Source organism: Strix aluco, chromosome 4 (assembly GCF_031877795.1).
Source record: "Strix aluco isolate bStrAlu1 chromosome 4, bStrAlu1.hap1, whole genome shotgun sequence".
Taxonomy (NCBI): Eukaryota; Metazoa; Chordata; class Aves; order Strigiformes; family Strigidae; genus Strix; species Strix aluco.
This window is the reverse complement of record NC_133934.1, coordinates 75,374,386-75,398,453: the sequence shown is the minus strand read 5'-3', so window position 1 is coordinate 75,398,453 and position 24,068 is coordinate 75,374,386. Positions and strand designations below refer to the sequence as shown.

At 34.5% G+C, this 24,068-nt stretch overlaps 1 protein-coding gene across 6 annotated transcripts in view; it reads right to left on the bottom strand.

The window, feature by feature from the left end:
* Positions 1-893: 893 nt before the first annotated feature.
* The window catches only part of PCDH10 (protocadherin 10), a 38,186-nt gene continuing 15,011 nt past the window's right edge, over positions 894-24,068 (bottom strand). The window contains exons 5-8 of one of the 6 annotated variants that reach the window (XR_012623195.1): positions 11,111-11,206; positions 9,061-9,135; positions 7,832-7,878; positions 5,123-6,728 (exon numbers count right to left, since the gene is read on the bottom strand). Coding sequence is in view for 5 of the 6 variants with exons in the window: in XM_074823665.1 (XP_074679766.1) it covers positions 9,101-9,135; positions 11,111-11,206 (131 nt within the window). In the remaining variant the exon portion in view is untranslated. Of the gene's footprint in view, positions 3,747-5,122; positions 6,729-7,831; positions 7,879-9,060; positions 9,136-11,110; positions 11,207-14,978; positions 15,081-24,068 lie in introns of those variants that run through there. The other 5 variants (XM_074823665.1, XM_074823664.1, XM_074823666.1 and 2 more) reach the window with 5 other exon arrangements.

The following is a 24,068-nucleotide window of genomic DNA, read 5'->3' as shown; positions in this document are numbered from 1 at the left end:
GAGGTTTAATGATATCATTACAAGGTATAGTACATTTTCTCCCTAGATTATATTAACTACCTTTTACTTCGAGCACTCTGTCTCTCTTCTCTTTGTTGACAGTCAGAACATAAATCAAACCAAGCCTCTCACAAAGACTGAATGGCCGTGAGCTCCAAGGGCATCATTTAGCCTCATCTTCAGGGGGTTGAGCAGGAGAATGTTTGCTTGAATTCATGATTTTTTTTGCAGATAGCATAAGCCACAACAAATATATTGCTCTCATGGTGAAATTTTTCTCTTTTGTGATATTTATGTTCCTGAACAAAGCACTATTTAAATACCAATTAACATCATCTGTGAGACTAGGAAAAGCAGAGAACATTCTCTCTCTCCTCTCTTTTTCTTCTTCACAGAGGAACAGTGCCACACCACTGCTCTTCTGTCAGTATCCCATAAAGTTTCTGCCCTAAATTATTCTGATACCTGTCTAGAAAAGCTGTAGTGATGGAGATGGAATTACTAGGTAATTTTGACATCAGATTTCATCTAGGTCTTTTTTCTCTTTCATTCTCATCAAATGGGAATATTCTCCTTACACTGAGGTGAACATGCAAGCCCTTCAGAGGACTGCTTTTATACTCTAAGAAAAAGACCAGAAAAGATGATAGGAAACATCTTTCAGTCTAGGTCTGAAAGGAGATAATGTGCTTAGGATGTGTTTGTTACCTTCCAAAGCAAAGCTTTCTGAAACATTCATTGTTGAGGTTGATATTTTCTTTGCTTGCTTTGCTCACATTTTCAACCAACAGTCTGGCAGTGTAAGAATACTCTGCTCCAATGAATTTTTAATTGTCTGCCCTTCTGCATAGTAAAGACATGAATCTACCTTTTCAGATAGATTCTGCATTTCTGTCTTTGTGTTGTTAGAAAATCTGAACAGTTATATCATTTAACTTCTTGCATTATTTTGCTTTGAGATAAAATTATTAGAACATGTCTGTTTTAAACTGGCACATAGCCGTGTCCAAATTTCCAAGCTTGATTCCGCAGCTTGTTAAAAGCAGAGCTAGTGAAGTTTCCCTTTTTCTGGTGTCAAATAATTTTATTGTAGGCTGCTCTTGCTTAAAAATGCATGTGCATATAAAGAAAGAAATTAAAACTTACTTTTGCACTCCTTGAAATCACTGTGGCTTGGGCTATTGCCTTTAATGGAATTAGGCTCTGATGCATATAAAGTACAGTTCAGTTTTGCAACTGAATGTTTGGATCTAAGACTTCTAAAACTTAAAGTTGGTTTGGTGATTCTTTATCATGTTGTCATAAGGCTTTTTTATACAATACATTACTCTTCACCATTAGTGCAACTCAAAGGGGAGTTATCCAAAATATGCTTTTAAGTTGAGCATCAGATAAACTTTAATGTTTGAAGTGCATGTATTTGGAAGCATACCGCTTCATTAATTGTTTGGCTTAACTGAATTTTCCATATGGTATAAGAGACATTAATATTTTAGGATATATTCACCTATATACTTTCTTCAGTAAGAATGGTAAATGTTATCTGAATCCCGTTTGCCATTTTTGATATCTTCTGATTGACTGCAGTGGTTAACATCCAGAGGATACTTTAATCAGTGCTGACACAGCAAACAAGAAGGCTTTAGCACAGTATGTTTCATCTTGACTCAGCAAGATTTCCAGCACTCGCATTTATACATTTTTGACAGGATGCTTCCTAAATGAAGCATTTGCCTTCTGCAGAACTACACCCACATAGATTTCATTTTTCCTGATGTCTGTCAATATCATGAACTTTATTAACAAATTCAGATTCAAAAACAATTTCAATTCAAGAAAGCTGTCCAAGTTAATTCTTGCTCATTTCTTACATATGAGGATATCTACAAAAACACAGATGCTCAACAATGGATTTTAATGGATGTGTGTATTTGTTTATATATATGTATCCATTTCATACCAAGACAGATTAGCAGATTAGAGACAAAATAAAACGAAGGAGCTCTTTAAGAAGAATTTGAGCTCTGATTGTAGGGATCAGTGCAATGGATCTAACTCACAGTTTCAGAATTTCTCATAGCATAATATTATAATAAAGTCATACTGGCTGTCTTTTACATTACTGCAAATAGAATAAACAACTTTCTATTCTTTATAGACATCTGACGCCAATGTTTTGCAATCAAGTTGCAATAACTAAATGTGTATCAGAGATGCTTATTTTGGCCCCTATGCCTTTGTATAGATTTTAATTCAAAAGTCCAAGTTCCATAAAACTCGAGACTTGAACATGGAACAACGGCAAGATATGATCAGCTTTCTCCATATAAGACATACAAATATTTAACCGCCTTGCAAAATTGCAACGACAATTTATCAGCCTAGGAAGACTATCTATTTATCCACCCTTTACCCTGAGGAATGACAGTACTTAAAAAAAGGGGAAAAAAAGCCTACTATGAGCAGGTAAAATCTTGAAAGTCAAATACTGTAATGTGTGCTTGGTTGTGGGTATAATGCACGAAGAAGGGGCTGAATTCAAATCTTGAATGCAAAACTCCATTCTACACTAAGGACCAAGTTAACTTTGTAGTATCATAAATGTGTTTCTACCCTTCTGTTTGCATTTACTGATAGGAGCATACTCCTGTAAGAAAAAATCCAGTGGCAACTTACCAGATTTTGAACTATAATTATATACACAAACACACATATCTCCCCCCACACATATATAGTAACTATAATGCAGGAAGCATAATCTTTACAAATTGTATTTATCTGCGCATTGTCATTCCACTTAATTTTGCAACAACACTGATGAAGAATTACTACACCTTGTTCAAATCAGCTGAGAATATATTAACGGAAATACCTCTTCTTTTTTTTTTTTTTTTTCTTTCTCTCAATAGGCAGCTTAGTAAAAACTTGCATTAAGTAACTGGAATTTTATTACAAGTAGTGAAATGTTTTAGTATTTCTAAGTTTTGGAAGAATCTGTCTGGAAGAAACTAAGGTCTGGTTTTGAAGAAATTAAATAGGCAAGCTGCTTAGAAATCTATTGCTACACATCTAAATCAGGAAATTGAAAAAAAAATATTTACAGATCTGATTCCATTTTGCTACCCTTTATAAGATCCTTTCTTCTGTGTTGGAACTCTAATTTACTCCAAAGACAGTTCTTCACACAGACAGCTTGTCCTCTTATGCTCATAAATTGTAAATTTAAACACTAAATATTGCTTCTGATACCTAATTGAAGGATAGAACATTCTTATCCCTACAGCTGTGTACAGATGACATCCTCTAAAGCTTAGCATGCCCTACTAGGAACATTATAGAACAACAGGACTGAAAGGCTAGTCCATGCTTTTCTCTGAGGCAAGTTTAAGTACACTTATATCATCCCTGACAGGTATTTTTTGAACTATTTTTGAAAACTTTTAACGAGTGAGATTTCAGAATCTTCTTTTCCCAGGTTATGGGTATAGATATTTCCCCTTAATATCCAATCTAAATATTTTCCGACTACTTCAGTTTACTTTTGTGTCCAATATGCAAATCAGAGTCCTTAGACATTTGCATCACATATGCTTAAAGGAAGAGGCAAATACAATAGCTAATATTTAAAGGCATTTACGTACCTATCACTGCAGATAGGCAACACAGTAGCATGATGAAATATATGGGAGATGCTGAACAATTCAATTTCAATGGGAGTTGACTGGATGCAACAGGTATCTTCCCCACTAAAACAAAGAAACGGGAGAAATTGAGCCTCTGTACCGCCCAATATGCTTCTCAGCACTTCTCTTGGGACACAGCAGCTATGTACTGTTTTTTAATGTGTCCTAAGGCTTGTGTCATCAAATGTTATCATACTAAAATTCACAGTGAGCTAGAGAAATCAGCAAGTTTTAAATATCTTGGGAGCCCAGGTTGTAGTACTTAAAAACTTCCTTTTCCTCAACAGTTCTGCATCCTATCATGATTCCTTCTGGGACTCTCCAATGAACTCAGAAGGATTTCTGTGCATACACGAACCAGTGTCTACATTATTTAACATTAAAAAAAAAAAGAAAATAAATGGGTATGTGTATAACATACCCATGGAAAGAGTTCAGTTATGGAAAGGAAGGACAAGGTATGATATGGTTAAGTTTTTCAGAAAAAATGGCATGCAAAATGTGAAGGCAGTTTCATTAAATAAAACCACTTCAGCTATCCATGAAATAGAAAGGAAAAACATTTCCTTTTCCTCCAAAGACTGAAAAAAACCTTAATTTACAGTGTATGTCTAATATTAAAGAGATACTTAGAAATAAAAAAGAGTTCTAAGAAGGGCAAGGACTTTCTTGCTTTAAAAACAGAAAATAATTTAACAAACTCCTTTAAATGAAGTATTTGTCACAAATTTCATTGCTTTTCTTCATAAAATTAACAAAGCCTGTAGGTGACTAAAAGTCCTGCTACCTACAGCTAAAGAAACATTTCACTGTTGTGTTTGCTCAAATCAATAGTGATTGTTGGTGCTTTTTTTTGATTGTGTTTTGTATAATATATACATTTTAAAAGGATCCCACAAAATATTTTGTAGTTATACAAATGTGCTAGACGTACACAATTAAAAGTGTTTAACAAGCATATTTTTTTTTTGTTCAGAGTATTAAATTAACAACTTCAGGGCTCAGTCCAGTAGCTGTTTGTATAAAGAGCTCTCACAAGTTGATCAGGAGTTTTACTTGGATCCATAGCAGGATGGTTTCCATACAGATAATTTATATGCTTCTATCTAATAGAAACTGTCATTATAAACAACAACAAAAAAATATCAAAAGGAAGAAACCCAAACTCTATTACGACATAGAAGTGGTTAAATTCAGCTTCTCACACATTCATCCTGTGGCAGTATTGGTGGGGATATCAGAATTTCTATATAACGGCATGACCCAAATTCCACTGCCATCTGAGAGGTTTTCTCTTGTCTTACTTAATATTGAATCATCAGTAGGAATTTGTTCAAATTTGGCTAAACATTAGTTGATAACACAGTGTTCTTTCATTTGTTTTCAATATTTGACATATTAAGATACAGTGGGGAAAAAAACACAATACAAAAAGAAAAAAAAAGAAAAAAACATTTTACTAGATTTTTACATTTAGTAAATGGTACTTAAACTCTATGGACATGAAAGTAATTTTAAACTTTACCTTTGAAATTTTACCTTTTTCAATATTTCATAGAAAAGAAGTGCTCTAAGATACCATTTCAGACCACAGAATTATTACAGAACATAAAGATTATATGCGAGGGCTTAATCCTTTTCCCAACAAAGATGGTATCCAACCCCATTTTAACTCCAATGGGAGAGGGGTCAGCTGAGAATGTGCCATGTTCCTAATTTCAAATCTCCTTTGTGATAAAAGAGTCAATATTTTGGCATATACTTTGCCTTTGTAATTTGAATTCTATCAACAACTATTCCTAGCCACAAGAGAAATATTTTTAGGCAATATATTTGTATAGTTTCACAAAACTATGTCAGAGAGAGATGTGTGGGTGTTTGTGTGTGTATGTATGTATGTATGTATGCATACTCATGAGTTTGGGATGATTTTCTTAAAATACTTAACTTCACTTACATTATATCTTACATTGCAAAATGTACAGACACCCAGTGTTCTTTTTAACAACATATACAGGTGAGTTTATAGAGCCTTATAAAACATTTTGTGATTCCAAATTAAAAACCATAGAAATATAATCAAAATAATGGAGAGTGATTTATACCTCTGATAGTACATAGCGCTCATTCTGGTAATATTGACAGCTGCATCTTTGGCATTGAAAATTCATTACAACTTTCAGACAAAATGTTGTTGCTTACAGCTTTTTTTTTTTTTTTTTTTAAACAAGAAAAACAGGATTGACCAAAATACGAATATTGGGGAAGTACTATTAAAGGTTTATTTTATTTTTGTTTTTAGCAAGGATAGCTTAGGAACCCTGAATTACCTTCTCACTTTAGTGTATGGTGTAGACTGTATGAATCCATTTAAAAATCAACTAAGTTGTACCACGTTTTTCGGAAAATTATATATAATATAATATATATATATTTTATATTTATTTAGAAGCTTTGAAATAGTACAGTAAACACTTTGCAACACGGTGTATAAACTACAGAATGTCTTTGATAATTTTGTGGGTCCTCAGTTAACAACATTTTTATGACCCACAGGTGAAAAGAACATGATCACAATCTCTCTTGTAAAGTTGGAATAGTTTGGGGAACACTTGATCACACAAAAATAATATAAAACAGTCAAGTTTAAAACAGTGATATTGCATTTGTAATGCACATTTCTTTTATCTGTACGATTGGCTTCTTGTGGTGAATATAAACATCTAAAGGGCTCAGTGACATTTTGGAGAGAGAAAGATATATAGTGCTGTAAACAGGCACACACTGATCAGAGAGGCAAGATCAGTTGCCTCTGAAGTTTCTACAGTTCTACACATTTCAACTCATTTCTCAGGCCTGCTGAGAGCAATTAGGTCCTATTGTTGGCCATGATGTCTCCAACAGCACACAAATCCTTCAGTTACACAGAACTGGATGGCCAAGATAATGAAGTTGAAAGTTGATGCTTTTTGTTGGTCGACTTTTGTGCAAATCATGCTGCTTCAGGTAAGTCCTGTAGAAGTGACTAGCATATCCTTTTCCGTGCTGCAGGAAAGAAAGAAAGACACTTCTGAGAGAAAAAAAAAAAAATCAGTCTCCAACAGTTCTTAGGTTTAGTATTTCTTAGAGTGTAGAGAAACAATCAAAACTTGTCACAAACTGTCGCTTAAAATTCCCACTTAGCAAACAGTTTAATGCTGATTCACTTTTCAGAGAAAAGTCTTTTTGAGGCTTGATAGCCTGAAAACCAAACTTCTCATGCTGTTTTATTATTCTGCCTAACACGTCATGGCAAGTATTCCAATGTGCCTATACAAAATCAGTATAAGAACAAGGCAAATAGTCGGACTTGCAGGTTCAATATTACTGGAATTTCCAAGCCTATTTTTTAGTAGTTCAGCTTGTTATTTGAAGCAAGATCTAGAATCCCCCAAAGATTCAGAAGCCGGTTTTCCTTCTCTTTCAAAGTGAACCATTATCCTCATCATCAAATGACCCTTTAGTCTGGTTTGACAGAGATGAAAAAATGGTGCATTAGTGCTACAATTCAAATTTCAGCATTTACTGTCAGGCTGGAAATTAACTCGTGTTACACAGATGAAGAAGGTCAATGCATTAGCAAACCCATATCCTAATCCACCAGCTGTGGTAGCTATATTACCTCAAGACACTGGCTATTTTAACTGTAATTGGGAGCAAAGGTAACAAATGATTTGTACTAGCCTTCAGGAAGACCCTGGGTTAAATTCTGATCTCAGCCACACATGAAGTTGAGACAAGGAACTAACTCACTTGCTGAAGTATTATTATTATTATCATCATCATCATTATTGTTTAGTAAAGCATGTAATGATAAAATCAGGTTTTACCTTAGCTCCAAATCAACTAAATCCCTACCTGAAGTTCAGTATTTTTCTGTGCATGAAGTGTTACAACTAAAACAAAAAGGAATCTTAACTTTAGAATGAATCTTTGGATTGAGCCATCCATATATACATGTCGATGCTTGCATGCTGACACACAAACACATCCAGTCTCCGTTCCATTTAACATAAATGTATACATTAACCATACTTATTCACTGTATATATTTGCTAGTAAACATATTAAATGTATCTACTGTATCACAGGGAAGTTAGATTACTTACAGGAAAATGTTAACATGGGTGTTGTATGTTCGTCTAATCTAGCCTGCCTATTCCGTAGGATGCATGCAGAAAAATGTGAGAAACATTTATGTATAAGCTATCTGTTCAACATACAGACAATTGCCAGACATTTTATTAACAATACAATTAAAACATCTAATATATTATGTTTTGGATGTTTCAGTTCTGTAGCAAAATAGTAGCAGAATTAGAAAGGATTTTTTAAAAGCTTCCGCAAGATATTTTTTTAAGATTGTAGTTAAAATTAATGAGATCAGAATCTTCATGATGTTTTGATGCAGTATACGATCAGACCAATCAAGTTTCTAGACATCTTTTAAAATATCTATTAAAATATTACAAGAAACAATCAGTCCAATAATAGTAATAGCAATAACAAGACATATTTGATTCAAAACTTTTTTTCCAAAAGTTCACTAATAATTTCAGTTTTCTTGTAAATATGTAAGTACAGTGGTCTAGATTGCTGTCTGCCATTGAGGAACTCATGCTGCAGTAAGATGCAGTAGGACTTTAATGGGAGAAAACTATACAGATATGCAGCCGGGGCAATTTCTGCTTTCATGCAGCACTACTGTCCTCCTACTCCCTGTCTGACACAGTGCATTGGTGGTGTTGATGTGGCACTTGAGGTGCACAGCAAAATCTGTTTACAGTATTCTTTCAGATAATACAGAGATTGAGTTATTGGCTGCTTCTAGCCTTTTGCCATGTAAATTAGTGCATTTTTAAATTTTTAAACTTCAGTTAATATGCTTACATTACAAAACAATTGGGGCATTTTATAGCAGGAACCAAATATTACACATTAGGGTGCAGAACACCTGTATCTCTCCCCACCTACAAAAATCCTTGTCCCAAATCCTGAAATATCCTCTGCCAACACATAAAATGCATTGGATTTCACAGGCAACTTTTGTCCTTCATGGGGTTTTTTTCTGTATTTGCACAGAAATTTATGTGCAAGCAAATCTCTCCATGTCTATACCAGTTTCCGTCTTTTTACAGATGGGGAATATAAATCAGAGAGGTTAAATGGAAAGGAGGATGGACTTAGCTTAAAACAGAGGGCAATGAAAGTTCTGACATCTCTTTCTGGCTCTGTGTGTGTGCATGCATGTGTGATCATAAATAAACTTTAATAAGAAACACTAAGCCTCTCTGTATCACAATTTCTCCATCTGTAAAATGGGAATAATATTGCTTACCTATCTCCTAGAGGTGCAGGAAGGTTTAAATCACTATTCTTTATAATCCACTTTGAGATCCAGAGATGGCAAGTGCTATAGAAATGGAAGTATCAGAGTCAGTGTAAGAGCTGGAACAAGAACACCATAATTTCTGGTGCCTAATATCTCCTCTGAGATCACAGCTCTCTCTTTCATCCCTACTTTATCTCCTGTTCCGAACTCTCAAACTAGTGCATAGGGAAGCTTCAAGTCTGCATGAGCACAGGTACTAGTCAGAAAGAGGGTTTTAATAATAAGCAGTTTCTTAATTCTGTTAATGTAACTATATTATTTGTACATATATTCTAATAGTGTTTGAGGTGAACAAGATGATTAAAGAATCCCAAGTATTCCAGTTAAAATTCTTAGGGTGCACGATTTGTGCTGTGCTGACTATTGATCCTTCCCCAAAGACCTTAGCAAAGATTTTGAGTGTTACAGTAAGAGCACTTGATGCATAAAATTTATATGGAAGTGAAATTAAAATGGAAATAAAACCCAGCAAAAATATATTAAGATTCATTTGTTCCTCAGTACATATTAGTAAGCCTCCCATTCACAGTGAGCTAGTTCTGTATAGACTGATGAGAAAAGACATGTAAAGACATCAGTGGTAGATGAACAGAAAAATAAATGAAAAACACCAGCATAAGAAACAGAAAAGAGAAAATAAAGTGTGCAATGATTATTCCTAGCTTATAAATCAGAAATGAACAGAAAATACTGTAAAGCCCTAGTCTCTTTAATAAATCTTCCTTTCATCCTGTTGTGAATCATCCTATTGCCTCCAAACTTGATGTCAGACTACTGCTTTACAGCCGTGAATACAGTCATATACATTTCCTCTTTTGGCAAACCCTAGTAGGGATTGCCTGTACTTGGAAGACCTTCAAACTCTCTGAATCAAAATTTTCTCCTGCTTAGTATTGCTAGCTAATCTAACTAGGATGGAGAGAAGGCCCACTGCTTCCCTCCACAGCTGGCAACCAAAGCAGCAAAAGAGAACACATACTATACCTTTAATAACTACTGCCACTTTCACTCTATACTATATTTAAGAGCTCCATAAACTCCCACACCATTATATCTGCTATAACAGAATGACTGCTGAGTTCCCCCAAGTGCCAACAGTCTAAAGATTCAAATGAACCCCTAGATAATAAAATCCCCAAAGAACATAAAATGCCAGGCATGCTGCTGCTCTTACAGAAATATTGCTGATCCCCCTTCACTTACGAGAAAGAAGACACTTGAACCTAAAAACCTCTCTTTTAAATCAAAGCTATGCAACAGGAGAATGGGGAAAAGCCAGTATGTAAAGTGTCGTCTTGCTACTTCAGATCCAAATTCTGTAAATTAGCACAATATCCAAGTAACATTTGTCTTCATATGGGCTTTCAGATATGGACTTCTACACAAGCACTCAATACATTATGTTTTTTCTTGTGGGTCCCCCGTAAAAAATGTGTGCCTCCCCATGCCAAATTTATACAGATCAGGTGGTCCCCACACAACACTGCAACTGATACAGAGATTATGGGAGGCTGTAATCTCCTGCATTCCACTCAGAAATAGCCCAGCTATTCAGGCTTTGCAGTGAATGCCTTTCACTTGTAGTGAACAATGATTTTAAAAGGCATTAATTACCTCACATACATTATGGCAATGTTGGCTTTAAATTTGCATTATTAATTTTAACTCTCTCTGTATTTTTACCGCTTGCTTTACAGTCTATATGTTAACTGTAGCAGATGAATTATCGCCCTTCACCAAGTCCCGCTAGTTTTGACAGAGACAGGAATGGATAATTCTAGTGACAACTAACAGACTACAAATTCAGCATTCTTGTTTTAACTCAGCCCAACTGAATAGAGTCCAGGATTTAAGCAGTGGTAGAAGGTATTCTATATGAAACAACCTGGCTGTTTCAGTTAACCTGGAGCTCTAGTTCAGTTATCAGCAACTATATTTTTCAGAAGAGGTCAACAAGTGAATGGGAATGCAGAGTAAACTACCATAGCTCCCTCACCCTTTGTAGCGGTGCATCCAGGTAAAGGGTGAGACACACGGCTGGGGCTGGGGCTGGGGGATGTAGGATGGGGATTACTCTGCTGCCACCCATGTTCTGTGGATAAAAAAGTATTCCAGTCATTGCAGGTTTCAATTCAGTATCTTTTTCAATCCATAAAGTCAGGGTTTTTTAAAATGATCTATTACTTAAGTTTTTTAAAGCATTACTAATAATATTTTATGAAAATTCCATTAATGGCATTATAAAAAGAGATTATCTTAACCAGTCTGATAAACTTTGGTACACAAATATGAAAATAATATTTTTCTCATATATCTGTTCCTCATGAATTAGTTTAAGGGAAACTTTTTTCTTTTCTTTCAAGACTTTAATGAACAGATTTTGTGCTTCAAGTCTATGTACTCTGTAGAACACACTTGGACAAAATAGCTTGCAGTCTAGATGCCTGTTACATTTTACACAATTAATGTGGTTTTGTTTACTCTGTATGATATCAAATAGTTGAAAAAAGAAAGATGGGACATACTTACTTTTGTACTTTAAAAAAAAAGATTAAAAAGGGCAACTCTCTCCTAATGTCAGTGAGTCAGTTGGCTCTGGTGGCCACTGTTTATGTGCTTATGTATATGTCTGAAGACTCCTGAAGGCCACCACCAGAGTTAGGTAAGAATGAGAGCACATTCTATCTGGCCATTTCTGGCACGTGACAAGATAGGGAAGGCAGGAAAAGCTCCCGCATGTGAACAAGTAAGTTGCACCAAGGCAGCATTTGTCCCTAATAAAGATATGGAATTAAGTAGGACTGAAATGTTCTTTCTGGGATCTGAAAAACCCAAAATATAAATATTGTTTCTAAAATAAACCAACAGCATTTAGACTTGATGGGTACAATTACCCAGTTTTCATGTGAAACAAAACCAAAAAAAATGTGAGCATTAGGTCTTCAGGCTGTGAATAAATAAAGTAGGCCAAAATTCAGAAGTTTGTAATTGTTGCACTGAATCTTTTCTGGAAACAGACTTGCTTTTAGCTAAATAAATAAACCCCACAGACCATTAAAATCTTTCCTTCGTTTGAGAATACATCTTTACTTCTGGAACAAAGATGATTATGCCAAAAAGCTATCTTCTGTATAAAGTAAACAACGTAACCACATATATTGTCCTTTCCTATTCATTTCCTATTCATCTAAATCAGTTCAAGAAACAGTGACTCCCAGTCAAGCCAAAATTTGACAGTGGTGGACACTGCACTGACCGTAATCTAGTGGACATGACAAACAGTGTTACCTACTCCATGAAAAGGGGGGGAGAGGTTTGTCCTTTGCACTTGAGTACAAAACTGACACTTTTCAAATTTGAACATAGTGTTGAATTCTATATCAACAATTTAAACAGATTATCACTCTTTTTTGAAAAAAGTTTATTGACCAGATTTCTGATTGACACATATTGCCACTTCTATTAACTTCATTTCAGGATCGGAACATACATACTTAAAAGGTATTTTTTTATGTTTGGAACATGTCTTGGTAAATATTTTCATAGGGCAAGTGGGGCACCTGATACAAATGTTGACACATCATGACAGTCACTGAAATAATATTTCTCTGAAGCTCTGCAATTTATGTTCTACCTGGGCTTAGCTGATCCTCTGGAAATAAAAAGCATTTCAGTTCTTAAGAATAAGTATCCAAGTCCCAGTTCATGTAAGCACCAGATAAAATTTCTCTCTGTTTAGGACTATCCTCAAGCATAGGCTTAAGTTTAAGCACTGACTTTAATCAACATGTGCTTTACATTAAACATACGATTAAGAAGGATTTTCTTTTGAATCAAGTCCTGGATTTTGTCATCAATGTTCTGTGGCACATAAGATACTTTTATGTGCGTTTGGTTTTTTGTTCTAAATGCTGACAATTTTTTTTTCACCGTCAGCAGCAGCCCAGTGGCATAGTACATGTCAGATTTGATTTATCTCTGGTTGCCATTATTTACTATAGAAACAATGCTTTTTAGTTACTACAATTCAGCACAGAAAGTGCTAAGCTATATTATATAATGTACCATAAAAATACCAAAGACAGTTTTTCCACAAGATACAGTGAGCAGAAGAAAGCATTTTTGTCTTTTGGTACTATTATAACTGTATTATCTGCCAGAAAACACTAAAGATAATACATGACATCACCATTATATTCAGAGAATCATGGAATATTTAATTTTGCAAGAGTTCTTGTAATTCTGTACTGTATTAAGACAATTAAATAACTCCTAAATTATTCCTGATGTATGTCAAACTTAGCACAGAGCATATTCCCTCAGAATATTTCCAAATGCTCCATCAACAACTTATTCTAATTGTATACATATTCTAGTAGCAAATTCACATTCTTCCTGATTCACTGTAAGCTAATAGTTTTGGTACTATCCTTTGTAATACCAGTATTTAATTCCTTTCTTTTTTAATAGAAATTGCTTATGTATTTGTACACAACAATCATTTCTTCCCTTCAATCTTCTTCTTCCTCCATGCAGTTTTGGGTAATTTTTTTTTCAAAATTCACCATTTTATTGCACTCTTCTGAAATCTACAGTATACATCTCTTTAAGCTGACAAGCCTGAAAATGAACATGTCAGTTTGAGAGTTAACCAATGCAGAATACACTAAAGGCTGGCTACAATATGACTTAAAATTTTCAGTGCCCTGGGGAGAAAAGGAGGGGTATGAACCATTCCTCCTAAATTGCTATAGTTCCCTATAGATTCAAGGGAGAAGCAGACATGTATAAGTCACCATTTGGTGGCCTTCAGAGGTGCTTAAATTAATCATGCTGGATTTGGCCTGAAATAATTAAATTTGCTTGTTCTTACACGAGGTACATGCATTACAGTATTACATCAGCATCACACTGTGTATTCCTATTCAATTTATCTTTGCCATGATGTTTTTTCCACCATCCCTCTCTCCTAGCAGGGATTAGGTGGCATTAGGATCTGGCAGGTATGTCCCCTTTCTTTTTGTGAAAGTTTTATTTTCCATTTCTAAAGCGCAGTACTTTAACCGTTTTTCATGAGCAGCATACACTCAGATTTCAGACAGTCCTTCCCAGTTTACCAAGATAACATACTTAAGTGTATCATATCAACTTCTCACAATCCTTTCAAAACTTCTCTTATTCAAAAAGACATATTGGCTCAGTTTCTATCCAGGAATGAAGATTCCCCATGACCGTTCTTTGACACTTAAGACTATCAGAATGGAATGATTTATATCCACATTATTAAAATTTCTCAGCCATATTGAACAATATATGGGGACCATACAGTGTGATCATACTCAATCTGCTTTCAGGAATGGTCCCTGGCCCATGTTCTGACACCTGCACCATGTCCAGGACTTGTTAGGGAAGAAAGCTAGTTGAAACAGGCTAAAGGCATGCCAGAGAGTGTAAGAGTACAGACCATAAAATACTGGACATAAAGAGTATTGCAAATACAAAGCATACAGCACTATCTCAAGTAGAGTAAAAAAAAAAGTTATTACTGCATGTCATTTGTAAGCGAGAACTTTTTTAGATCTCAGTTCCTATCAATACCCACAGTTGTGTGCAGCTACATTCTATTGTCATCTAAATTCCAATTGAGAATAGAAGGATATCAAATTAAAGCACAAATAGGCAACTAAAAAAGTCACAAAGTGACAGAATTTTATTCTAACATAAGATGAATCCACAATATCAGCATCTGTAAAATTCCTTATGAATAAAGAAAGGTTGCATTCAAGCAGTTTCATAATGAATCCTTTTCCAGTGCTGAATGCAGCCATGATGCTGGAGGTGAAAAGATAAAGTCAGAGGACTCAGGTCACTTGCTAAAACAGGAGTCTGTCATTCCCGTAACTTCTTTGGTGAATCTACTCTGCATCCAATTTTTTTTCTTTCTAATCCACATTACTCCTGATAACCTGTGAAAATGTCATGTAAAATAACATCATTTACACATATGAAATAGATTCATGTGTATGCAAGAAATGCAGATTTACTCTTGCAACTCATACATGCACACAATTTTCAGGCAGAATTTAGGAAGCAAGTGCTGAAGATTTGCTTCCTCATGTCCACAATATTTTTTTCAACCAATAAAGACCATTATGCAAGAAAGAAATTAAATTACCTTAGGACAGTTTGGATTTCCAGTGAATCCACATTGATTACTATCACCGTATTTAGTTCTTCCAACAATTTGCTAGCTATTGAAGTTAAAAATTATATTCTAATTGTCTGTATCTCCTACTTCCCGTCTTACAAGAAGGTACCAAATACATAATTTTTCACTCTTCTGACTTCACCATACTATGTTTCGAAAACAAATTAAAGATATTGACAATTACTTCCCAGCAGCAGTCATCCTACTTCTAGCATGAAACTGTGGGTTCTCAGTGGCTAGTGTACAAACAGAGCTGTTCACAGGCTTGCCAGATAAATAACAACACTGATCCCTATAGTGTGCTTGTCCAAACACGATAAATAGATGGAGTCCCTTCTCTTACTGGCTATTTGTTGCATTCTTTAAATGTGTTTCCCTATTTTTCCTCCTTTGGTCAAGAGAAAAAAAAAAAAAAAAGGAAGGGAAGCCATCAAAAATTAAAGCAGTGGAAATGACAGTGGAAAATCAGAGTTACTGTGTGCAGCAAAAGGGCCAGAAACAAGAATACTTTCCTCTGCTGCGGAGGCCAAGGAGTTCCTCAGATAGAGGCATGCAGAGAGGAAAAGACTTTGCTGCACACAGGCCCAAGATCAGACACACATTCATTCTTCAGCTCCTGACTGTCACAATAAGGAGGTTTGTACATTTAAGCATAATGAATAGAATTTGCCTATAAAAAATAAATAACTTTAGTGCCTTTGAAAATTTTAACTGCAAACATGTCATTGCTTTCCAAAGAGACTCCTGTCCATAAGTGGCTAAATTACTTTTATCATAGGATTTAAATTTATAGGACAAGAGGCATTTTCAAATTTTAAACCAGCATAACACAGTAATCTCAAAAATTACTCCTGAAGTTTCAAGCAATCTTTCTGCTGGTCTTTTCCATATTCCACTGGTAGGAATCCAGAAAATGGTATTTCATTATTTTAAAGAAAATCTCCACAGATGGTATATTCGTGGCAGACAGACATAAGCACTCTCAAAATTGACATAAATGAATAAATATAGCACCAATCTGAGATAGTTAGATACAAGACTTCTATGTCTTCCAGTCAGGACTGGCAAATACAGACTTTTACAGCTATTAGAGGAAAAGAAATAATTGAAATTACATATTTTTAAGACAAACTAAAATTATAACTTTCTTTCAAAGAAAAGTTACTCAAGTTTTTTTAACTTTTTCAGTTATTTTCCTGCACTGTATTTGCAAAGAGCTCTACAGTCATCTAAGATAAAAGATGCTATGTAAACCTAATGACGGGTACATTTTTTTATCAGTATTTCGTACAGTACAGGGTACTGTTAATTCTCCCCAAGATCACAGTTATATAAAGAGATTGAAGTAAACAGTATTTAAATATAACATCTAACACCTGTGCTTTAAAATTAAAAGAATGTTTCTTTTTCTTATATTAATTATTTTAATGAAAATTGACAAAAATAACATAATTTATAGGTTTTATTGGGCTACAGCCAGTTATCTTTGCATGTTTATATATTCCTTTCTAATTTTGCTTTCTCAATTATCCATTTCTTTTCTATTATTGCAGTAATACTCTGTAAGTGTTCTTCCCTTAAGTGATAGCTGCAAGAGGAATACGTTCCGATGAAGAATGCAAACCAGTCATGAATGTGAGATAAAAATACCTTTCAGAAGTTATGCAGTAATCACTGAACAGTGAATCATAAGTGGTTTATTCAAGATCATACAGTACCTACAATAATGAGTAAAAATACATTATAGTCTTGCTCTCCCCTTATTATATTTTAATTAGTATTACCTGTTTAAATTTTATTTCAGGTTTTGAGGGGTTTTAGTAAGCTTTATTTACCTAATAGAGATGATGTATCTGAAGTGGCAAACTTGAGGTATAAGTGACTAAATCTCTTAGCATTTCAGATACAGCAAAAATGGGAATAGTCTATTAGACTTTTTAGAAAAGGAAAAGTATTCAGTTAGGTTTATTAGCATTATTAGATGTTGGCTCTTCAACTCAGCCTCCGTTTTTGCTGAGCAATTTTCCATGTACAAAGGCATTCTCATTTGTGCAGAAATGAGAGCTGTATCCTGTCCCAGAGATAAATTCCTGAATATCAGTGAAGAGTTCCACTATCTGTGACAGGATATGCAGGATATTCAGCTATGCAGATCAGCTTTAAAGTTGAAAGATATCATTTTAACATTCTTTTTGAGCACGAAAATGTACTATTCACAAACGAACAACTCTTACTATGCACATATCATTTGTTTATTCATACCAATCAAAATTGCATTTCAATGCAACTTTTTTTTTTTAATCCAGCATTACAATGTTTTCTTTCTTCTTACTCCAAGAACTGTAATATGTACATTCAATTTATTGGTGCTAACTTTTTTGCCTTTACTTCTGTGTGTTTCTATTTCAAGAATGTGTGAAAATCACAAATTGAGTTAAAAATGATTAATGAAGGGATCAGACAACTCACAGATTTACCTGATTTGTATTAGAAATCGAGTAGGTTAATTTTAAAAGCAAAAATGTAGACAGGCCTCATTTTAAAAAATTAATCAAGTATCCCATTCAAAAGAGCTGTTATTTATGTTTATGCAAATGTAATGCTATAATGTCTATCACAGCTGTGATAAAACTACACAAATAATTTCCAGAAATGAGAAACAAAAAAACAAAGAAAATTCTTCTCCCATCATATTAAATGTACAAAATTGTAATTTCCTTCTTATTTTTTGGAAACTTTTCCAAAACAGTGAAGACTTCTTTCTTAAAACATCTTTTCATATATTTATGTTAAACATCAGCAGAAAATGTTGTGTTACATATCTTGCCATACAGAAATAGGCCTTTATGATCCTAACTAGATCAAAATACCCCAAAAATATTTACATGCACTTTTTTTATTCCTTAGAAAAATAATCAAAGGATTGTGAGACACTTCTTGTCCTGGTATAAAGACATGAAGATTCTTCTCCTCTACGTCATTTATTCTAATCTAATTCAGGGAGATGGATAAGATTGTAAGTTAAACCATTCTTTGTGCTAGCTCTGTGGTAGATTATTTGAAATAAATTGATGGCCCAGTTCCTAAACATTCAACTGTACAAAGACTTTTGAAAGCTTTTTAATTTTATTTGTAAACCAACTTGACTTGGGTAGGTCAAATTGAGCAGGTGACAAATATTTTGTAGGACAAGAACCTCAGACTACATCTATACTTTCACATAAACATAGGGACTTGTGCTCAGACCCAAGGCCAATCTCCCTTATTGCATACAGACCTTCATCGTACCTCTACTGCCGAGTGAGTCAATGGCGATCTGGGCTAAGAAACAGAGGCACAGAATGAGGACAAGCTTACCTTTAAATTTTTTGGATGATACAAACAAGTCTCATGCAAATCATTTGATTCTGCAAGCCGAGACCTATGTGCATCTATCAGAGGTGGTGTTGATGTTTAGTAACCATGTCAGTCAAATCAAAACAAAGAAAGGGATTTTTTTTTTCCTTCCAATTCACCTCACTTAGGTGGCCAGCTCTTTGGGGAAGAGACCAGCTTTTTTATTCTCTCTCTGTACATGTCATACCTGACACGATAAAATCCTGATTCATACATAAAATATGTTGGTGGTGTTGGCAATAATTACCATGATAATGATACAGTTTCATTAGTGAAGATGAAGATGCTTACATGTTTGTAGAAAATATAGCAAAGCTAATTAGGGGGCTACTTTAGAACACAACTATTATTCCAGAATGTCTCCTTGTATAAACACTGTTATTCTGTGTAATAAATTGGGCCTTTATGTAGTTTATTTTAACCTGCTTCCAAAGCTAGGCCAAAGTAATTTTTTTAGAGCAAAATACTAATTTCTACATAGAAAGTTAAGGTATTATGGCAATATTTGACTCTTTTCACATAAGAAAAAATCCCTAATCTTAAAAAAATCTTAATCAGTAATGTCAGTATGTAACTTTAGGAAAGCTCTACAGTATTATAACAGAAATGCATATCTAGAATGATCCATAGTTACAGGAAAAAGAAATAAAGTTACTTTTTATCATCAATTATGGACCAAAACACTACTGAGATGGATGTAATGGTGCTATCTCCATTGTTACCGTCTCAGGACCTGGTCCAAAGTATTAGAACCAGATCAGAATCAGACTGATCAGGTATTCATTGTGAAGATAGTCTCTGTTAGATATCCCACAGAACCTGGTACAACAGAGTTTGAATATTGCATTAGGGTTTTTGGTCACAACAGTAAAAATATTTATAAAAATAATGGCTAATATAACCACCACTGAATGAAAAATTAGATAGAAATGGTTAGAATCTATTTTAAAACTTTAGGAATTGTTCAAAAGCTACATTTTCTTTTCCTCAACAGTGTTATTTCACTTCTTTTATTTTCTCCAGTCAAATTCAGATCTCCTTCATGTTTTCATAACATGAACATTCAAGTCATTATGAAAATTTCTTAACTGTTTGCAGAAAGGCAGTGTTCAAATCACATGGATGAATAAGAAGAAATAAGTGTAAATTATCCAGTAAGAAGAATATGCAAGTTAGAAGAATCCTGGAGTCACTCTGTGGGAAAACTGTTTTCAAAACCACTCCAATTTAGTGATCTCATCACAATTTTATGACTTGTATTCATAAGAAATACTTAAAACATATGTGAAAAATATATTCTTCAAAACATATTATTTGAATACAAAGCGATCTACTTTTGGTGTATTCTGCTCAGAAAAATATACAGAATATGAATGCTTATGTGGTGTATGAATTAAGTCCAAATGGCTTAGACCAGTAAGGGGAAAATTTGATAATGGGACATAAAGAAACCCTTTCAAATATGAGGATTTATATCTTTTTCTACATTATAATTTGTAATATAGCTGCTGCTGTTTTCATTTATCCATGCGATGACCTCAACCTCAAACAACAAAGCAGCAAACACCCAAATCCCCGCTATTAAGCCTTTGGTTTCAATCATACCCCATAATCATAAGTTTGACAGATTACTGTATTATTTGTGTCAAATGCGTATCATTTTATCAAATGTGTATGATCTTATCAGTTCATGACCTGGTTGCCCTTGAATTGTTTTGCTGCCTTGCTGCTCTCTTGTTATTGAGAACGGCAAACAAAAGCACTCAGCTTACCTTCTCTGTTTTCATGCAGTCTCCTCTTTACTTCATGTCCCTATCACAGCTTGTCTAAATTAATTAGTACTAAGCTTTCGATATGAATTTGCATAGAAATATTTTCAGTATTTTTGCCATTATGCTATGTATTTCTATGGAATGAAGAGACTGGCTAGAGCAACATAGCAATACGTTTTGTGTAAGGGTTTTGTAATACTTTTTTAGCGTATTTTCAATTCAATTTTTTTCTACAACCTAGCATTTTATTTCCTTCTTGCTGGCCTTATACATTGGGGGACACTTTTCAGGGAATTATTCCATGGTCTTTTTTCTCAAGAAGAGTTCAGATTCCTCATGATAATATACATCACCTTCCTCATTCATCTTTTCTAAGGTTCTGCACTGAACATACCCATTGGAACACAGCACAGGAATCACCAAGCAGATGCAAACTTGAGCAGATACACTCACAGGGCACAGTGAAAGCTCCACGTAGAGCTACCAGTTGTCCTTTGTAGCTATTGCGCTAACGGCACAGCTTAAGCGAGTAAGTTTGCTCAGCTATTCCGCCGTGCTGATGCTGCTCTGCAGCTTTCAAGTCCAAAGCGAGCTAGGTCAGAAGCAGACTTGGTTTTCTGGACCATGCTTCACTGAATAACATGGGCATACGTAGTCTATTAGAAGCTTGATTGACCTAAACCATTTTATGTCATCTGCAAGTACCACCCCCTTTTTCTCATTTCCATTTCTAGATAATTAATTTTTTAAACTCCATGGATCTTCGCATAGACACTCTGGGGAACTCTGCTCCTGCTAAAATGTTCCATTTATCCTTATGATTTTTTTTCTCTTAGCCACAGAGAGTCTGGTAATGCTTTGCCCTGTGACAACACTTGCTTACTTTAGTAACTTCTTCAACTACACAGAAGCTATGCTAAAGGGTTTTTTTGACAGTTCAAATACACAATATTGATTAATTCTCACCCACTCTATCAAAATTCTAATAGATTGACAATCTTTCTGTGCAGTTTCCTAGACAGATGCCAGCTATCTTGTTCTTAAAACCACTGAGTTACAATTTTATGTCCTGTGCTTGTCTCTCATTTACAAGATTTTCAAGTACATTTTTAAAGAAAAAGACAACTTCCAACATTCTTTGGTTACTACCTTTTGTTAGAAACTGAAAATTAAAGAAATAGATAATCCACTGACTTCTTCCTATTTGTTTTAGTCAATTTTTCACCAACATCCTCTCCCATGACTCAGTCTTGCACATTTATTTCAAACGGTTACCTGGGACGGGTGGCTTCCTAAATATGCCTGTCTTTCATTCTCTGTCCCTCCTCTGGTAAATACAAATGCAAAGAAATAGTTTAGAATATCTGCAACATCCTTGTCCTCACTAACTGCAGCTCAAGAGACCCACCAATCCTCTCCTAGCCTACTACACTTGACATCTTAAAAACTGTCTATATTTATTTTCATGCCTTCAGCTATTTGCTCTAAGAAGTCTCTCTCACCTCCACTAATTATTATCCTGAAGTTTACCTGCTAGAACTTATGCTCTTTTCTGATCATTTTGCTTAAGACTCTTTTTTTGAGAGACCTTTTTAGTTCAGTTTTTGTATTCTGCAATATATTTTTTCTTCTTTGCTACTGATTTTTCATATGGCCGTTTTCATACATGCTGCAACTTTTTACACAGTATTTTTGCTGAATATGAGGGTTCTATTTCACACACTTTAATCACTCCTTTTAAAAAAATCGTTCTACTGACAAACTGATTTTGATGTGATCTTCTTTGCTAAGCAGTTGAATTTAATTTTCTTACAACTGCAATTACCAGTGGCTCAACTAAAGTTCCTTCCTGAATCAACTTCCTCTTATGCATTCCTCTTGCTTTACTCATTGAATACATTATTAATAATTAATTATTTACTCATTGCTACAACTGTTGTGCTCACTTTCTTTTCTTTGCTCCTGTTACTTGCTATACAATTATAATCTAAAATTTTACTAAAGAAAATACTAAATAAGGGAAAATAAACCAGAGAAATACTACTCGCTTTTTGATAGCAATTTTAGCTTTCAGGTTCAAAGAAAAAAAAGCAAAACTAAACCTGGATTCTCAAGTGTGGATTACACAATACCACTCATATTGTTTACTTCTAACATTTTACCTTCAATTTTTTATGCCATACCAGAAAAGTGTAAAATGTAGACCAATGTCTATATGTAAACACATTGTTCAATGATACTTATGTTAGCTGAATAAAATTTTAAATCCCTGAACTATCAATAAAATAAATATTTCATTGTTATTTGAAATAAAACTCCCAGACCCAGAACAAAAGAGAACAGAACTATCACTGTGGTGTCACCAGATATAATCATCACTGTAATGCACATACTGCATCAGAACTCTGGAGACCATCAGTGCTACAAAACTCAAATTTTTAACTGAAGTGATAGAGATGAAATTAATACTGCTAGATTACAGTTCAGTACTAAAGAATGTTTGTTAGAGGTAAATGATGGAAGACCAGTTAGGGAAAGACAGAGTCATAAGTAGTTAGGGCACAGCTAAGTGAAATTTGACATTGGTCTTTGGAGTAGGACCAGATGATTGACACCTGACATTTTACCCTACACAAAATAAGGTGATTGTCTCAGGACAGGTTTTATGGGAATGACTTTCACATATCAGAATTGGTGTCCAAATTTAGAAGCTTTCAGTAAAGCAAATCTAAAGAGTGAAGTGGTAAAAAGACCTCTCTGAAGGACTGAAATACCTGGACAGCTAATTACAAAGGGAGAACTGAGCTGTTTGTGCTGAGAATGATCTGCAGCAAAGATCTTCACACACCAGGACTGCACGTGCATCACCTTTCTGAACAACTAAATGCTTTACAAAAATAAATAAATTAATACCATTCAGTGACATTCTTTTTTTTACCCGATCTGTTGTCCTAAAAGATTTTTGTTGCTTTAAAAAAGGTCAGTATTCCAATGCTAGTGTCTTTGGCTTATTTGGATGAGATAAACATCATAAACTCTTGAAGTCAAGGAGATTACAGTCTCTAATAAAATACAGAAGGCTGCTAAATAGAGTGAAAAGACATGTTAGATCAAAGTATTACTCAAGGGTTCTACAACTGGCTCAGGCTCCAAAAGGAATTATGAAGGTCTTTTTGAGATCTATCACACTCTTTCATGCCACCCAACCATAGTCAAAAGGTGACTAAATAAAGAGACAAGATTTTGGAAGATGACAGAAGGCACGGAGAAGCACTGACAAAAGTCAATACTGTGTAGGCTGAAAGATGATCAGACTGAAAAGTTTTGTTTTCTTCCTTCCAAACCCTTAATGTTAACTACGTAAATAGTTACTTCAAAATAATACACATACTGTTTATTCACAAGATACTGCTCAATCATAAAAAGAAGATCCTAGGACAGTTCTCTCAATTTTAGTCTTAAAAAATGTTAGCCTGGCAACGTCAATGTTTAAACTATCTGTCTAAGAAAACCTTGAAAATAATCCAGCATCAGAAAACAAAATTGAGCAACTCCCCCACTACTATCAGCTGACACTT